Source organism: Solanum pennellii, chromosome 5, assembly GCF_001406875.1.
Source record: "Solanum pennellii chromosome 5, SPENNV200".
In the NCBI taxonomy this organism is placed as follows: domain Eukaryota; kingdom Viridiplantae; phylum Streptophyta; class Magnoliopsida; order Solanales; family Solanaceae; genus Solanum; species Solanum pennellii.
In genome coordinates, this window is record NC_028641.1 from 2,000,086 (window position 1) to 2,019,208 (window position 19,123).

Genomic DNA, 19,123 nt, shown 5'->3' on the forward strand with positions numbered 1-19,123 from the left:
TATATATATATATATATATATATAAATTCTTCACTTTTATACCATGAGTAAATTTTAAATGTCATGGCAGGTTATATATAGTTATTTTTTTCTTAAAATTACTAATATTATGTATTTTCTCCGTTTCATTTTATGTGAAAGGGTCACTATTTGAGAAGTCAGTTGATTTTTCTCTTTAATTATAATTTTCTCATGTTTTAAAAATTGTTAACTTGTTGACTTGTAGTACTTCTAGTGTAGTTTTCATATTTAAAAAAATCTATAGTCGAATCCATATACAGTACAAAATTAATGAATTATCGTACTTCGATTTTCTTCATATAAATTGAGATAAAATGAATATTGTTTTATAATTATTAATAAGTGACCTAATTATACAAATAACTTTTGCACCTTCATCAATACACAGAATTTAAAGCTTAAACTTTAAAAAGGAAATAGAAGAAGTAATCTATTAGGGTTTTCCAATTTCCATGTAGATTTGTCACATGCTTGCTTGTTATTACTTTCGCTGTCCGGTATTATTTGTCATGGTTTTTATTTTTAGAGTCAAACTATAAAAACTTTGACTAATATTTTAAGATGCATCTTTTCATCATATTAATATGAAATATTTGTAATTTATAGTACTTTTCGTTTAGTTTAAGAATATCTAATTTTTTTTTTAAATATCAAATTAATGTGATCTAATTTACCTTTAAAAATTAGTTAAATTGACTTTCGATAAACGTAACATGACAAATATTTTTGGACAGAGGGAGTATTAGGTAAACGAATCTAGTGTTCATATATTCAAAAGAAATAACTAACAAATATGCCAAAAAATAATCTATATAATACACTGTAAGGTCTGTGAATCTTGATTTGATATTTTCTACCCTCTACTACTTCCAAACTAAAGTTATACTGTCTTACCTTTTTTTTAATTCGTTTAAAAAAGAATGTCTCTATTTTTTTTAACAATAGTATGTTTACGATCATGAAATTCAAGTTCAACTCTTTTTCACTTTCTTAAACTTTATGTTAAATCAAAACATGATAAATAAATTAAATACCTAGAGAGTAATACTCCTTATTTTATTGATCTTATTTCATGTCCTGTGCAGAAGTTCTTTAATATCGGTAGATTATTCTTTTTTTAAGGGCTAATTCAGGATTTAAATTCTATAAATTTAATTTTTAAAGCTATGGAATTACTGTAGAGTCGCAGGAACCACTCTTGGTCCGGCCCCATCGTACCCGAATTTAAATTAGTCGAGCCAATAATACAAAAAACTGATTTGCGAAAAATTATTGAGATATCCAGTTATTCACAAAGAGTTAACAACATTTTTCCTCATTACAGATGACAATTTTACATTATACAAGAGAGTAAAAAATTGGGGTAAAATGAATTGAATGTGAGTGAAAAATATCAGATACCTATCACAGCTAAAACTATACTATCTTTTTGTTACTTCAGTAACATGAACTACATGTGTAATGTGTATAAGTATAACAGAACAAATTTACTCAACCAAAATGGAAGCCAGTTGATTTGAAATTACTTGATAAATTTGGTAGTCTGAGCATAGCAAAAATTCCAGCAGCAAGTGCAGCTAAAGATGCTAAGGCAAAAGCCGGTATGTTTCCTCCACCAAATAAAGCATCCCAAGGACCCGCACCAAGCGATACAACCATCTAAGTAAATAAAAAACTACGTTATCGCCACTTGTAGGGATTACATACACTAGGTATATATGTTGTCGTTGTTATTCATATGTGTTAAGCATTTCAATGAAATTCAATATCACACATATAAAGGTGAAGTTACCTGAGGTACAACAATTGCAAGATTCAGGACTCCTATTGCCAACCCTGCAAAAGCATACCACAGTTTCAATAATCGCCTCATCGAGTAAGACGTGATAACATTTTAATGGATCGAAGAAAATACCTTGACCACCACCAGCGTCAGCTGTCAACTCTGCTGTGATAGAGAAAGGGACGCTGTAGGTTACCTGCAGGCATGTAAAGCAAAATGCATGAAAAGATGAACAGGCACAAAAAAAAAATCACATCTATTGGATAAGCAGCTAACAGGTACAAAAATATATGGAGTAATAGAAAAAACTTACAGCAAGAGGAATCCCAAGAAGAGAGAAAACAACCAAAGCAGCAATTTGAGTTGATCGAGTAGCACCAATTACATGTTGGACTCCCTGCGTATTTGCACTGATAGAAACCACGCTAATGATAGCGGTGCAGGCCATGCAGATAAATACAATGAAGTTGCTCACAGCCCAAACAAGTCTAGAACCAATCCATTTGCACATTGGCTCAATAAGAAAGGAGCTAACGCCAAGAACAACCTGCTCACAGGGAGATTCATCACAATAACGTAGACGCCAGTGGGGCACCCATGAGAGAGACATAAATAAGCTCTTAATGGATAATTAATTCTAGTAAGCTGCAAATCACCTATTATTGGATCTAAATAAAGGATAACTAGTTATTCTCAATTCTGAGTTCTTACAGAATTCAATAGCAAACCAAATGCACCTTCTCTGACACCTTGGTTATATGCATTTACTTCATCTGCTTCTCCTTTCGGATCCCCATGATAGACTTCTCTCCCCATCCAATCCGTGTCAAAAAGGAAAAAGGGAAACCAGGACAACTGGTTGAAAGAACAGAAAGATAGATAATTAGCTGCAGTGGAAAGATTACAAGAACCCTAAAGAATAAAATTCACAAAATACAGCGAATTGAAAATGTGTACAGCTAGTTTAAAAGCTTAAATCAGAAAAATCAGAAGTTACTTACCCAAGTCAGAGCCATAACAATGAGAACCGAATGCATTGCGGGAGGCAAATGACGTAAGCTGGTCAACAGATTGACCAAAACTGCTCCAGGGCTATCAGCGAAGCTATCACCTTGATCCTTGTCTGGTCTCTGTTCTTCATTCTTTGGACTATTATCTGCTACATGACCCATCTCAGATTCATTATTTGCTACACTATTTGCATACTGCAACTCCCTTTTCGATTGAGAAAGGTCAAAGCCAGTATTCTGAGGACTATCCAAGAGAGGAGCAGAATCTGACATGCGCTTATATTGCTTGGGTGACAGCGGGACTTCATTGGCGAAGTAGAGAGTTACTAACGTGCAGAGAGTCAGAAAGACCTGTTCACAGTCCATAGAGCACTTTGAATGACAGAATCATGATGGGTGCTAAAACACACAGTAACCGCCAGAGAAGAATTGATTTGTACTATGTTCAAGCTTAAGCATAGAACTAGTTCTTCATAGTCAAAAAACCTCCCCCTGTTCCACTTTGTTTGACACATGTACCTTTTGGAGAGTACAGAAAAAACCTCTATCACACAAAGGGGTAGGTAGGGGTAAGAAGATAATACTTGTGTGGACTAATTGCTTCTATTTGAACCTGTCATTTCTTTCTTATTCTAAATCTAGCTTGGTTTGGGTTAATCGACAGTGCTAGCAAGAATTTAAGCTAATCTACTGCTTGTTTTGTGTTGACCCTTTATGTTTATGTCCGTCATTTTCATGGGTTGTACATAAGGGTTGCTGGTTTTCCATCAATGTGCTTGAATCTTGTGGGACTTTCTCGTTGTCACTAGCCAACCCCTCTTGGAATTAAATGTAAATGTCGTCTTTGTACTCTATCTAATTTCAGAAGCCAATTTTCAAAGATAGTAAATCAGTTGGCTTAAAAAAAGGTATATCAGCAAGTAGCAAGTGACAAGATGCATAAGAGGACGTGATTAATGTTTTAAGACATTATTTACAAAAGATGCTCGAGGGATATCTTTATCAAGGATGCAGGATATGAAAAGTAGATCCAGAAACTTCCTATTATGTTTTGTTAGCAACTAGTTTTGTCTATGTTGAAAAAACGTGTCTAAGTAAAATAGATGACCTCAAAAATCAAGATTCAAAAACAGAATTTACTATATCTACACAAAAACTCTATCAAGGGCAGTTAACTCACCACTGCAACTAAGAATGCTGCTTTGAGATTTCCACATGGCTCACAACAAGCTCTATTTGTCAAAAACGGAAACCATCTGTCCAGATACAAAGTTTTGTCAAAGACTACCTTAAGCATGTGATATTTTAACCAAATCTTAATTCAGAAGACATTTTGCTACCAAAAGCTCAACAACTTTTAAAGGCATGGCCCTTAAGAAGAATGCTGAACAAGTGATATTGTTCAAGCAGGATGGGGATTGTGAGCTATCTTTTTACATAAGCACACACACGTATAACATCACCATGTCACTTCAGATACGCAATAAACAGCAAACCTGTGCCAACCTCCACTGGCTCCAGCAGAAAATCCAAGAATGTTTCCAACAGCCATCCAGGAGCAGAACACAGCATTTGCGGTATTTCTTTGATCAGGACCTACAACAAAGTTCCCAATACACCTCAACAAATTGCAACAAAAGAAGAACTGTACCAATTAATTTTTAAAAAATTTAATTCTTCCATCTATCGGAATTTTTACCTGACAAATCTGCCAAAAGAGCTCGAGCCGGACCCTGCCAACATAAAACAACTATGGTGTAACATCTACTAGAATCATCTACACCACTAGAAATAGCAGTAAGCTTTCAGAAGCTAACCTGCACAGTATTATTAGCAAGATCGAGCATCCAAAACCCAACGACAAATACAATGGCTGCTCTTGAGCGAGTGCCTTTGAAAGTGCTGCATTTTCACACAATAATTTAAGACTTCACAGCCTATCAGATAATCCAATAAAATTACAGGAACAAGAGGAAGTTAAAACCTGCAATGCTCTTTTGTGTCCCCCAATAAGTATCCTATGTCTGCAGAAAACCCGATAATTATCACCTAAACGACAAGATTTAGTTCAGCCGATTTAACTGGAACCAAATAATTCAATATAGGATAAAAAAAACTACTAAATGCTTACAGCAATAGAGATCATGACAGCTCCAATAAAAATGAAAGGCCTTCTTCTGCCATATTTAGAATGACATTTATCACTCCATATACCTACACAAGGTTGTACCTGAAAGAATATCCAAGAAGACAAGTTTCTAAGTTGAATAAGCAACGGAGCTTCTGGAGAAACTTCTCCAATTTATAAGTTTTATTTGTATGTACCATATATCTGGCGACTTCGTTTTACTGATCAAAGGATAGAAAGTTTTAATTCAAGGAACAGCTGACAAATTTTGCAGAGATCCAAAGTTAAAAAAAGAAGTTACAGTTCAGCAAAGCCCATATCTACAATTTTAAGTACATGGGCTGAAGTCTAACAAATTCTTGTTTAATGAGTCCACAAAATCTCAAAAAGTGTAGCTTTTGCAATTGGTTTTGCAGGTGCAAAGGTTATCACCATCTTATTTTTTCAGCAATTTATCTCAGCAGAGCTGTTTTCACACCTCTATATTCTAATTACTGATATTCATCACTTCAGATGGACATTTTACCAAGTAATCTGCAATAAAACTCCATGATATTTGAACACCTTACCACAAGGCCAGTAATAGGACCGCATAGCCAAATAAAAGAAGAGAAGGCATGCTCTATGCCAAGTGTCTGCAAAACATAGATATGAAAAATTTTAGGCAAAGAAGAAGCTCAACTAGAAATAGGCAAAAAATAAAAAAAAAACAAAAAAAAACTGAAGCCACTAAAAGATAGAAAATTATAAGAACTTATTGCTTGAGGATAGCAGAAACAACTTATCCATTTGTTTCAAACCATGTACCACTAGCCAAGAGACTTTCTCGGTGATCACGAAACAACTGGGACCACTCAACTATTCTAAATAGCTTCCAATTGGTATAATACTAAGACGTGCAAAGGGTTCTCTTGCGAAATAGCTTTTCAACTTGAGGAGCTCGAAGCTTCTACAAAATGAATTTTTCAGAGGTCTTCAACTCTAAAGATCCTTAAATATCATGTTCACCAGGAAACCAAAAGTGCTCGTCTATAGGTCACAATATAATTTATTCTTTTATGCTAATTTCCTCTTCCTTCTCTAATACATGTCAATAATATTTCATATATACAAGAACCTTTCATCAATTTCTGATCTCTTTTTCTCTATGAAATATAAGTGAACTGATCACAGAGACAGTTTCTGCATTCTCAACCACCAAAACAAAATTGCAAATGAAATACAGTAGAGAGTTCATGTGAACCACATGGCATTAAATGTTCAATTTACAGGATATTTTTTTCTACTTCTAGACAAACATTAAAGACGAGCCGAGGGTTTATCTACGTCCACGAGATAGTAGTAAGGCCCGCGTACACAGTAGATCCCACTTCTGGGATTCCACTGTGTATGTTCTTGTTGTTTTGTATACAAACATCAAAGACATCAACTAAATCTTCCTGAAAATTGTGTCGGAAATTTTCAAACTAGATTCTCATTGCTGCAGCTGTAAATTTTTATCCACTTACGTGGCCTCGGCTGGAGTCAAGATTTAAGGGAGGAACTTGGCAGTGCCGTGATAAGACTACACTCCTTGTGTCTTGGAGCGCTACCTTGCTTCCAACTATGTTTTTTTTATACTCTTCGTTATTAGTGTGCTTCTGTTATCACATCATTTTGATTTAGTTATCCTTATTGCTCCTATTTTCTGAATGCTATGTTATGTTTCCCCTCTTATTTGCTATGTCCTCTTTATTTCTCCATTTCCCTTTTTAATTGCTTCAAATGTGTGTTACTCGAGCCAAGGATCTTTCAAAAATAGCCTCTCTTCCTCCTCCACAGATGCTCGCTTACAATACTACACTAGGTTTGTTTCTGTTGTTGTTATCACTAGTATAAATACATTCATACACCAATCTCGTAACTCCGCATTCGGTCAAACAAATCAAAAACAGAGCTTGTAAATGAGTAAAATTAACATCTTTAAACTTCAATTAACACTATATACTGCATGGTGACCGACATTTTAAAATCATATTAATATGTTAGAAGGATCGCAGCTAATATTTGAATTAATGTAGGTCAAATTGACTATGAAGAAACCAAACATGACAAGTAATACAAAATGTTTGCACCTGAATATAAGGTGTAAGGAGAGAGAGTTGCAAAGCCCATCCAAACTGAACACCAGCAGCGACGGTGCAACTAAGAATCAAGGTGAGCAAACTGTTACGTACAGGCGGTGGAGGAAGAGGTAGATTAGAATCATTCATTTCTCCATTAGAAACCCTAGGAGATGATGAATCACTACGGATCTCGAGCTGTGTAAACCGTGATTCATCAACATTAGTTAATTCCACTTCCTGCTGCTTCAGATTCTTATACGGTACTCTGATCGATACCGCATCCATTATTCAGGCGAATGAATCGGGATCTCCTTCACATTCGATCTGGAAATGGAGATTGATGAAGCTCGGAGATTGTGAAACGACGTCGGACTCAAAGGTGGATATGCTTGACTTTTACACAAAGGGAAAGAGAAGGGCACCGACGGCGATGTTCACTTTTCTTGTTATGTCATTTTGGTATACACGAGGCTCATTTTTGTCACATACCAAATTTAACATGTTCACATAAACTTAAAAATTATATTGGAACACCTAATAAACGTTTTTGGGACGAGTCACGGAACAAGGCGTATTAAAAATACTTTGAACGCAAATGAAAGACGTAAATTCATAAGCCGTAAATTTTAAATTTTGAAGCGTAAAAATGTACGTTTAATTATCATTATTTTTTATTTTTTTATCATATCTTTTATTATTGGTCGAATGATTTTTCTTATATATTAATTGTAGTATTGGTTATAGTATCTTTCTTAAATAAAATTATCATATTTTTTCTATATATTATACGTAATTTATTAAAATTTATTTGTAAAATAATAAAAGTATTATTTTCGCTTATTTTTCTAAATAAAATTATAAAATTAAATATATATGAGACTAGGCTTCATAAATTCATAAACTTACGCCCAGTGTCTCAAAGCTTATCCCGGCCTTTCAAAAAAACTGATTGTATGTATTTTCATCGTATAAATTAGCTATTTCTTCCGTTCCGATCACTTTTACTTATCACATATATCTAAATTAGATTTTTATTTTTACTTGTCACTTTTACCATAAGTCGGAAATATGTAATAGAAACACTTTTATCACGTGTAGCAGGAACGCATACACAACTTTTGTTAACAGACTAAACAAGTTAGCTTTACAAAGCCTCTTTCGAGGACTTGAGCACAATTGCATATTGCAAGACCAGTAAAAGGAAAGGGGTGAAAGAAGGCAAGAAATAAACTGAAAAGGGAATTCCTACTCAACTTATTAGTGTACTATATGTTCTTTACAACATCGACCTGATATCCAAACAACAACGTAAAGGAAACACAGTTCGATTCAAGATGAATCAACACCATTAGGGCCAATCTACTTAGTTCGCGACTTCAGACCACACGAACCATTCTCATATAATGGACTCCAAGCTACATGTCAATTGCTCGAACCTACTCATTTGTTAGTGCCTCGGCTACCCAAATCAGCTGCAGCTTGAGCCGCTTTACTTAGTGCACCAGACATCCAAAGAGCTCCTTTGGAAAAGTAGCTACTGTTGACAACAGCAGTTGCAGCAGAGATGGCAGTTCTACCTGTAGCTGAAACAGCTGATCTGGTGGTATCTGATATGTGATATCTCTGATCCACGGACCTAGCCACTTCAACCCCGGCACAGAACTTGTCAGTGAGGCCGATTCTCTCACTTAAATCAGCAACCTTGGAGACTGCAGTTGCTGACAGCCCATGAGATTCGTCAAAAGCTTTGGCTTTTCCCAGTGCGCCTTTACCAAGAACATACCCTTGAGATAGCATGGTTTTAACCACATCTTGAGTCAATGTTACAGCTTCCCCAGCAGAAGAAACAAAATGGTGTCCTTGGGAGTCCTGCTCGATTTATAAATCAACTCATTAAAAATTCACACCTCATTATTCATACAGAAATAAGTAGATAGGAAAGCAGGAGGGAGAAGATCATACACTTGAATGACAGTCTTCTTGAGGTTTCCATGATGAATGATTCCAATAATCAAATTCATCTTGATAGTGGCCCCAGCTGGTTATGCACACACGTTGATCCAAAATGGCAGCCCCCTGAAAGAAGAGTGAACAATATTATGTTATCTCTAGTACACACTATCATAGAGCAAAAGAAGCTAATTGTCTATGCTCTGAACTAGAGATATATAAGAGATGAGCATAAATAACAGTTAAGTTCGCAGTTGTAAAACCATCCATTACCTCTTTGCTCGCATTAGATAAAATGCAAACAACAGTTTCCCAAAGTTGTATCACTTTTTAAGATAATGTAGTATCAGCACGACATCCGGCAGATAAAACTATTCTGAATTCAAACACTATGAAACACACAAGGGAAGTGAAACAGAATGCACTCAGTTATACACTACGTAGAACCAGAATTAGCAACTATCAAGTTGAAGGGGGATTACAATTGTAGGCTGCTAATTCTGAGACCTAAACCTTATTTACAATGTAGTACACTCAATAAGCAATCTGAAGGAACTTACACTCAGTAAGACAGCCGTTTCCAATGCATGAGGATTTCTAAACGTCACATAGGCTGTACTTGCATGTTCACCAGCTCTGCATTCTCAAACACGAGCATCACTCAATCAGTAACCAAAATTTTATATGCAGTAGCTGATGCAACAATAAGGAATGAAACACATGATGTATGTTGTGAGACCGAGAAAGTTCCTCAATTACATGATTAATCATCATCAGTAGAATAACAACTGAAATAGTAATGTTGATGGCAAGAGTCATTTTTAAACAGTTCGGTGGAGTAAAAGCTCGTACAATGCTAGAAGAGATTCCAGTGGAGCTTGGAGCTCCACAGTGATTTTTTCCAATTTCAATTGAAATAGGACTTGATAAAGATAAAGACTCTGTAAACAGCTATAACCGTACTCTGGAAAGGCAAAACAGAAGTAAAAAAAAAGTACCATAGGTGAAATTCTTGCAGCTCTTTATTTGGCTATTTGCTAAAGGATATTGCCACTATCAAATTCTCAGAATAAACTATGTGAATTCGAGCTCCAGTTTTTCCAGAAATCAAATAATTCATGTCACTGACAAGACCAAATTATAAAGAGACATAGATGCATATCACCGACAGCCAAACCCCTCGTCGTTTGCCCAACCCAAGCATGCATACTTTCTCTACAATAACATACATTTTCGGAAGAGATCAAAAAAGGAAACAGGACAATAACAAACCAAAAATTAGTGGCAGCAAAACTTGTTTATTGTTCACATATCAATCTAAGAATATTACAAAAGATAATCATCTATAGTGTGTGTAAAATAAAATTGAGGGGCGGGTTTGAACTTGAGGAATTGGAAAAAATTGAAACAAAAAATAATTGTTCTACTCATAATATCCCTTCCATTCTTTTCACTCTAAATCATCAAAACAGAAATATAGGGTATGGTTAGTAAAATTGTAATGTAATCCCAGAGATATTAAACCCACCTGACAATCTCAACATGTTCAATTGCCCCACAGAAAGCAAAGAACTCCTGAACATCCTTCTCAGTAGCAGCAGGGGAAAGACCTGTAACTTCTACTGTATAACCCCCTGGATTCATATCTGCTGACTTAATGGACAAATTACCAAGAGGAAAGAAATTAGACATCAGATAAAGCGAAGTCTGTTCAATTTACACCATCAACTACATCGGAAAACAAACTATCAGGCCTGAATAAATTTGTGACATATTCATGAAAGGAGTATAACCATAAACACCTAAATAAAGTAAGGAAGAAATAAATTACATTCATGCATCTAGTCATCTCCTCTAAGAACCTTGCAAATCTAACACTAAAATACAAACGAAGAAATCACAGTAGAGTCTAGGTTCTGTTACCTTTGTAAAAAGAAAAAAAAGAGTCTAGCCAGTCGGTAGTGTTAATTACACCAGGCTTACTCATCAAAGGAGCAAAAGGAGCCTATGATTTTCATAACAAAGATGTCATTATCAAATTAAATGGTCCCACACTAAGATGCGACAAAACGTCCATCGAACAGTCAAACCAAACACAATGTGATTTTATTAAAACAACTTTGTATCGGTATCTAGGTCAGAAAAATCGGAAAATGTTGGAAAGAAACATTTTTGAGATCATATTAAGAGTACTAACACTAAATCTCCAACTTCAATGCTTTTAAGCAAATCCAACTGGCTAAAGAAAACAAAAGTACCAACAATCGAGCAATCAGAAAATATCCAAATAGAGAAAATACAACAGATAATTAACAAGCCAACCATATATTCAAAACTAATTCATAAAAGAGTGCAATCTAGCAATCAATAAATAGACTTACAGCAGGTTCAAAACAAACACTCACCATTTGTTCCTCCATACAGTAACAACCAAATTACATATAAAATACTTTTAGACTAATATTTTCTTGCTTGCTTATCAAATAGTAATAAAAAAGTACCAAACTCACTTGTTTAAGAAAATATTTTCATCCTGAACAAACATACCCCCAATCTCAACAATTTTAGATTTTTAAATTTTTTTTTATGATTGTGATGTCCGACCAACTTTCACACATCTCAACTAATTCCACAGGATACCTATCTATCCTATCACCTGACACCAACATCAGGTACCAAAGTAACACTGCAAGGCTATGACAGATGGGAGGAATCACCCAGTATTTTTTGTCTCGGCTGATTTATGATCCCGAGACCTTACTGTTCTCAACCACTCCATTGACGACTAGGCCACAATTATTTATTTTGGTTCATCCCATTAGTTCAGTTTCATTTCCTTTCAGAATTAACACTACAATCCACAATAACAGCTTCAAACCCTAACTACTAAAACCCAGAAACACCTTCTGCTATTTCTTAATAGCAAACAACTATAAAGCTCAAACTACCAACAATTCAAAACCAAACTTCCCAATTACCTAAACATAAACAATCTAAACAACATAATTATGAATTAAATAACACGATTTCTGCAAATCGAACAATAATTCAGCAAAGCAACTCAAACTAATAGCACTACAATTCTAACTTTTTTTCGAAAAAAAAAACACAATTACTGAAAACAAACAAACAGAAAAACTAAATCAAAGTTGATAAATGTAATTGATGAATAAATCTGAGAATATACCTTCGCTTGTGTTGAGATGAAAAGTGTGAGAAAAAGGAGTCGGTATGAAAACTGCAATTTGAAGTTCCTTTGTATTCGGTACCGTATATATGAAGTATCTTTTGTTGGTGAGAGAACGCTTACCGTATCGAAATTCGATTAAATTTAAATTAAATATATGTATTAATATGTTTCTAAGCATTATTAGATACAGAATTATTCATGATTATGGTTATAAAAATTAAATAGAATCAAAATTCGAATTAAATTGATTAAAAATACCAATATTTGGTTAAGCTTGATTTTAAATTTTGAAAAACTGATGCTATTTATTTTGGTTTTGATTTAACTAAAAAAATAATTCTAAAAATAATTAAATCGAACTGATAAATAAATATAAATATTTTGTTAATAAATTTTAAGTAACTTTAATATTTAACTTTATCTATTTCTCGAGTCTAACACTTAATTTTAATCTATCTATTACAATCTTAAGTTCGATTCTATCGAAATTCATCATATCTTTCATAAGATAATTATATTTTTCTTAATTGAATCACTTTGTTCATGTGATGATAACTTTATTATTCATGTACTATGTGTTTGTGTCTATCAAGATAAGTACGACCTCAAAAATTTATTATATTCAAAATGAAAAAAACAATTTTATCAAACCGTCAATAGTCAAATCGATAATTATTTTTTTCGTTCGATTTGATTTAATTATAGATACTTAAAAATCCAAATATATTGATTTAATTTTTTATTCTCGATAACCGATCTAAATCGAATTACAAACATCCCTGACTTCAAGCATATTGATAGAAAATTTAGTAAATGTATGCGGATCAAAAGAAAACTTTTTAAAAAATACTCACATTTTGCTAATATTGATTAAATAGTCAAATTAATCATAAATATTATGTTATAATTAAAAAAATTGGCATATAGCAGTGTAAGTATGTTGCAAAGGATAGAATAATTGATTTTTCTGCATTATTTTAATTTTTTTATCGTATTAACACATTTTTATTTTGTTTTTGATTTTTTAAAACGAAACACACACTTCAAAAAAACACAAATTTGATTACCTATCATGTATCAGAAAATACAAACAAACTACATTTCTTATCCTAAAACATCAAGAGCTGCTAAAATATTACGCAAATACTATACTATAGAAAAAGAAAAAAAATACAAATAAAAAAGGAATCGTGAGTAACAAGAAGTTTTTTTTAATTAAATATGATGAATGTTATTCATTTAATGAATTTATGTATTAAAGTATTTTTATCTATAATCTAATTCGTTCAGCATAAATTTAGAGAATTTTTATTCATTCTATCGTAATTGAGTTATATGGTATAAATTGTACAATATTTATATAATCTAATTTGCTCGACATAAGTGTAGAAAACTTTCACTTGCTCAACATAAGTTTGATAAGAATTAAGTTATGTCACAGAAATGTTATTTAATTTGCTTTCAAAGACTTGTTAATGCAAAGTTTTTTGTGTCTTGAATGTAAAAAACTTAAAAGTTTAATGTCATATTAGGTATCATCTTGCTTATGGTACTTGGGATGGGAAATTATTTTGCATAGAGGAGTGTTTGAAGGGATCTAGAGAATCGTATCATCAAAACTCATCACTTCGATAAAGATATTGAAATTAAGATCATGCCGATTTTTAAGTTTTTTTATGGATCAACAATAGTATGCACTACAAGAAACTATGAATTACATGAGGATTTTTCTGGGAATTAGTATGAAAATTCACAGAAAATTTACTTTTATGCAAATTTTTATACTAATTTCTATGAAAATTCTCATATAATTCACAATTTTCTTGTAGTGATGGTTTTGTACATGTGAGGAGTAACCTCTAACCTCTAGTTTCTTTTTAGTATACCCATGATAGTTGGCGTTTGTTAGAGAATCATATTTTGGTGTAAGGTTTTTCTACTTTTGATACACTCCTTGTATACACGATTTTCTTATCTTATAATAAAAAAGAATGATAAATTACAGAAATCACATACATACTTTTAAGGAAAAATTATAATATATTCCTCAAAAGTTTATAATTATAGAAATTCATCAAATGGATACAATAATATAAGCGCTGATACATTAAAAAGAGGGTCGGATACATTAATGGCCAAAAAATCAAAGAGGGTGAGATACATGCGCGCTGATACATCCAAAAGAGGGTCAGATACATTAATGGAGGATCCGGATACATTAATGGCAAAAAAATCAAAGCGCTGATACATTAAAAAAAGGGTCGGATACATGAGCTAATATATTAAAAGAGGGTTGGATACATTAATGACATTTTTGACTTAAGAAAAGATGAGAAATTTTAAAGATTTGTAAAACTTATAGGAAATAATGGTGATAAGTAAACTAACAGGTGAAACTATATAATTATTCCTAAAAAGAAATAATTGTTGTTGTTCAATATAATTAATTAATTAACTTTTGGTAAAATTACATTAAATAATAGTATCATATATGTACTTAAAATATATCATACTTCAATATAATATATAGTGATATAGATCATATACCCGTAGAAAGCCAAAAATAGTTGGTAAATGGTAGAAAAAAAATTTAAAATTCACAAATATTTCAATTCTTAAACATTTTCGACTCGAGTTTCTACATTTACTCTTTTTTTTCACTCATAACTCAATAAATTGTTAGACATTCAACACAAAATTAGAATCGTTCCCTTCATTATCTCCGCCTAAATTGACTTCTTGAGAATCGAAAAGCCAATTTTTACCACGCTCACGGCCCGGATTCACCCTCGTTGGTTATAAGAAGAAAGATTCGAGTTCAAACATATATAGTTGAAGAATATGTACTAATTGAAGTTGTAGGGACATCGACCACTTAATATCTCACAATTTTTCTAAACAAAATATTTTGACAATCCATCACAAGTACATATAGATAAATATGTTTTAATAAATTAACTGACAATGTATACTATATAAGACTGTCTAAGTTGACCAATGCAAAAATTAAAGATGAATATTTGCACCAAAAAAAAAAACAAGGTAATATATACACTAGTATATATAGTTGTATATGTATATTATACATGTATTTAGTATGAAATATACGCAATTTATACACTTTGTATATACTTTGTAAACAAGATGAACAAAAGATTTAGATCCGTAAATAGTTAATTACCCATCTAAACATACGATTTACCTAAATTCATCTTTAAGTTGCTGATTTTGAGATTAATTTGATTGAAATCCATAACGTACATATACTAGCTCCAGTTTTTAATCGCATAGTTTTCTACCTACTTCATTGCCAAATTTTCGAATATTTTGTTATTTATATATTATATTATATAAATTCAAATCCAGATTATCCACATTTTTGAAGTTACAACCCATTTTGTTAAATTTAACTAATTAAAAACAATCCCAAAATTTAGATATTTTAATTAATTGGAGAAATCTCAGTAATGGACAATTAGGACAAACAAACAAAAGCTTCACTATCAGATTATGACTTACGATCAGCCAAAAACGAGTTAAAGCAATTAATATTTTTTTCGCTTTAATTTATATATTATTATTTGATTTTACATTAAAAAAATAATTTATGAAATTTATAATTTAAAAATAGTCATAGATGTTTGTGGTGATAGATCATCTCAATTTACGTAAAATGAACATTTTATAATTAAACTGCTATCAAACATTTAAAATAAAAATAATACTGATAAAAAAATAAAAATGTGTCACATAAAAACGTTTGAATAAATTATATAAATAAATCTATATATACAATATTACTTATTTAATACGTATAATATATATTTTTAATTTGGATAAATGATGTTCAATGGATTACCTCTTGAAATTTGTCAACCTAGCAATAACTAACCACCCAATACTAATTTAGAAATAAGCCACAAAATTATTGTATATAAAAAATATATAAATACTTATTTTTATTAAAATATTTTCAATACTTCAAGTTTGATATTAAATATGTTGATACTACTTTTAATTAGGTAAGCTAAACGGAATATATAATGATCCTAATTAGGAGATTGCTAAAAAGTAAAAGAAGGTATTTAATTTGGATTAATTGAAATATCTTAATTTTAGTACGAAAAAGACATTTATTTTGACATGAATAGAATCATGACATCAAAAGTTGACCTACAAGGTCCAATTAATATTTTGATAGGACAATTTATTTATTTTCTAAAATTTTCAAATTTCATCTTGATTTATAAATCATTAACAAATAGTGACTAGGGCTCACAAATATTATTATCATCCCATCCCTTTCACATGAGATACACCTTTTTATTATTATTATTATTATTATTGCTTTTTTAAAATTATATATATGACATTAATTCTCTAGTATCCTATGTAATCACTTAAACCAAATTAATGCAGTATTATATTTATAAATTTAAAGAATTAATTCCATTCATAATTAATTAGTCTAAGAAAATGCTAAAAAAATATATTAAAAGTTTATGTAACAATGCAAATTTAAGTGTAATTAGGTCCTTTCATTTCTCATTTACTTAATATTTTTGACAAGACATATTAATTTAAGCAAATAAAAATATAATTTGTTTGATAGATAAACTTTTATATCAGATGATCACATAGTTCAGCAGCTTATTTTGTTTGTGTAACTTAATAAATGATCAGAGAAAAAAAAAAGATATCAATCAATAACAACAATAATATCATATATAGTGTATTTTCACAAATGGATCTGGAAAAGGTTTGATATATGCAGACCCTACTCCTATTTCGTGGAAATAAAGAGATTATTTTCAAAAAAATCATTAGCTCAAGTAACACATAACAGAGCCATTTAAAAAAGAGAATATAACAGTAAACATGACATAACAAATATAAAAAAAACGTGTAACATAATATTCAGAACAAAATAGCACGATACCAAACGATAAAAACATCTCAAAATACTTATATACTTAAAAAAGGCTGAGATCAAAGAAACATCAGCTCTTAAAACAGATGGATACAACAATACAACACAAAGTAAAAAAAGAAAAAAAAAGAACTATTCAAAATTGGAAAACAGAAAAATAGAAATTAATTTTGACCTATAGTGGCCAAAAAACCCTAATTAATAATATAAATGCTCCATCTTTTTTTAATAATAGAAATTTTAATGAAGTTGAGCTATTTAATTAAATAGCTACTACATAAGTAAGCTTCTAATAATAGCAGCTTGAGCACTATCACTATCAGTTGATTCCAAAAGTTGTGATAATCTCTCACTTAATCCATCCACTTCTCTGTGTAAATTTCTTATATAGTTGCAAGTTTCTTGAAGCACTTTTGAAGCTGAAACCTGTTTAATTTAATTGAAAAAAAAAACATAAATAATGTTAGAAACTAGATAATATTTTAGGATTCCTGTCTAAGTCGAGAATTTATCAGAAACAATATTTTTATCCCCACGAAGGTAGTATAAAGTCTGCATACGCCCTACCTTCCTCAGATCACTCCACTTGCAAATTAAAACTATATTGATTTTGGTATTATTGTTGTTGCAAACTTACATTTCTCGAACTCTTTAAAGTAATGCATTTAAAAGATCCGACATGAGTACGACAAGCAACATAAATTTTAACACAAATTGTTGCATAAATATTGCAAAGGATGCATGTGTATATAGGTCACTTTCAAGAAAGATACTATAGATTTATATATATGAGGTGTGGGATGCTAACTTACATAAATGATTAATTAATTCCATTTACAATATTTTTTTTTCCGGAAATGATGAAATTAAGGATATTATGTAACTATCACATTTAAAACCATAATTTTTGCATAATCAATTATCATATACCATTCGGACTCAATTCTTCGTTTTATACAAATCGTTTTACAAATAAAATGGGGTATTAAGAAATGGGACATCAATAGAGGGAAAAAGAGAATGCGTCGAGACGACAAACAAGACAAGTACATTTTGAATTGAAATTAATATGGGCTTGTGGACTATACTAGTGGGCATGAAAATGTCACACTCAAAACTTTATCTCTAAAAGGAAAAGAAATTAAAGACCACACAATGTAAATTTAGGAAGTTAGTTACTTGGAAATTAAATGCATTCACATATTTATCAAAGTAAGAAAACAAAGACCTAATATAAAGAAAATTTTCAACAACAACAACAAAGATGATATATACATATTTATTTATATACCTTGTCAGAACGTCTATTACGAATTTCAGGAATAAGTTGTTGCAACTTGGAAACAAGATCAGCGATTTGATCATCGCTTATTCTGGAACGTGATCGTCTGCTTGACATTATATATAATGAAATTCAAGAAAGAACAAAAAGAAAAATGGGAGATAAGAGTTGTTGTTAAGTGAGTTGTCAGATAGAATAGAATGTTGAAAATGAATTGAGGGTTAAGTGTGGGAGATGGAGTTTAAAAAGAAGAGAAGAAGAGAGAAAGAGACAAGTTAATTATGGACAGAGAGATAAGGAGGCCATGAAGAGGAAATAAAAAAACACTAAGGAAGGAGTGTTGGAGGTGAACAAGACAAGTGCATGGGAGAAAGAAGTGGGCTATTCTTGTTTTTAAATAGAAAGAGAGAGAGATCTATTTATCATCACTTGATTTGAGGTGGTAGACGGATTTAAGATTTGAAATTAATAGATTGAAGTATTTTAAGTTATTTTAATAGATATCAAATTTAGAAAATTATATAAGTTATACTTGCTCCTGATTGAGATCACGGCGAGTCCATAAGTAATGTTGAGTATCGATTTCAGTATGACTAGGATCAATTACTAAACATTGTCTCGGCAAGCTTGTTAGGTTGTGGAGCCTGATTAATATTTGATGTACTGTCATATACTAATGTTTACGCGGTTTAACCTCCGCGGTGAGGTTGTCAGGGGGTTATGG

At 31.7% G+C, this 19,123-nt stretch overlaps 3 protein-coding genes across 5 annotated transcripts; all 3 read right to left on the reverse strand.

Moving 5' to 3' along the window:
* Nucleotides 1-1,279: 1,279 nt before the first annotated feature.
* Nucleotides 1,280-7,551, reverse strand: LOC107018518 (sucrose transport protein SUC3). Of its 2 annotated transcripts, XM_015219019.2 has the most exons (14): nucleotides 7,057-7,551; nucleotides 5,512-5,577; nucleotides 4,946-5,044; nucleotides 4,799-4,863; nucleotides 4,632-4,716; nucleotides 4,514-4,547; nucleotides 4,311-4,410; nucleotides 3,995-4,070; nucleotides 2,806-3,165; nucleotides 2,516-2,659; nucleotides 2,118-2,351; nucleotides 1,937-2,000; nucleotides 1,814-1,857; nucleotides 1,280-1,680 (listed from the first exon to the last, which is right to left on the reverse strand). In XM_015219019.2, the coding sequence occupies exons 1-14, from the start codon at nucleotides 7,330-7,332 to the stop codon at nucleotides 1,513-1,515; spliced, it is 1,815 nt and encodes a 604-aa protein (XP_015074505.1). In that variant the 5' UTR covers nucleotides 7,333-7,551; the 3' UTR covers nucleotides 1,280-1,512. The 2 variants fall into 2 exon arrangements, with proteins under 2 accessions (XP_015074505.1, XP_015074506.1); XM_015219020.2 differs by lacking the exons at nucleotides 5,512-5,577; nucleotides 7,057-7,551 and adding an exon at nucleotides 5,140-5,489.
* Nucleotides 7,552-8,258: 707 nt separating this feature from the next.
* On the reverse strand, nucleotides 8,259-12,312 carry LOC107018745 (binding partner of ACD11 1). Of its 2 annotated transcripts, none has more exons than XM_015219306.2 (5): nucleotides 12,185-12,312; nucleotides 10,526-10,643; nucleotides 9,558-9,633; nucleotides 9,010-9,123; nucleotides 8,259-8,916 (listed from the first exon to the last, which is right to left on the reverse strand). In XM_015219306.2, exons 2-5 carry the CDS (start codon nucleotides 10,639-10,641, stop codon nucleotides 8,488-8,490), a joined length of 735 nt encoding a protein of 244 aa, XP_015074792.1. In that variant the 5' UTR covers nucleotides 10,642-10,643; nucleotides 12,185-12,312; the 3' UTR covers nucleotides 8,259-8,487. The 2 variants fall into 2 exon arrangements, with proteins under 2 accessions (XP_015074792.1, XP_015074791.1); XM_015219305.2 differs by having other exon boundaries at nucleotides 8,262-8,916; nucleotides 10,526-10,650; nucleotides 12,185-12,308.
* A 4,816-nt stretch (nucleotides 12,313-17,128) lies between these two features.
* LOC107019865 (transcription factor PRE6-like) lies at nucleotides 17,129-18,814 on the reverse strand. Its single transcript, XM_015220228.2, has 2 exons — nucleotides 18,409-18,814; nucleotides 17,129-17,543 (listed from the first exon to the last, which is right to left on the reverse strand). The coding sequence occupies exons 1-2, from the start codon at nucleotides 18,514-18,516 to the stop codon at nucleotides 17,391-17,393; spliced, it is 261 nt and encodes an 86-aa protein (XP_015075714.1). The 5' UTR covers nucleotides 18,517-18,814; the 3' UTR covers nucleotides 17,129-17,390.
* Between the last annotated feature and the right edge of the window lie 309 nt (nucleotides 18,815-19,123).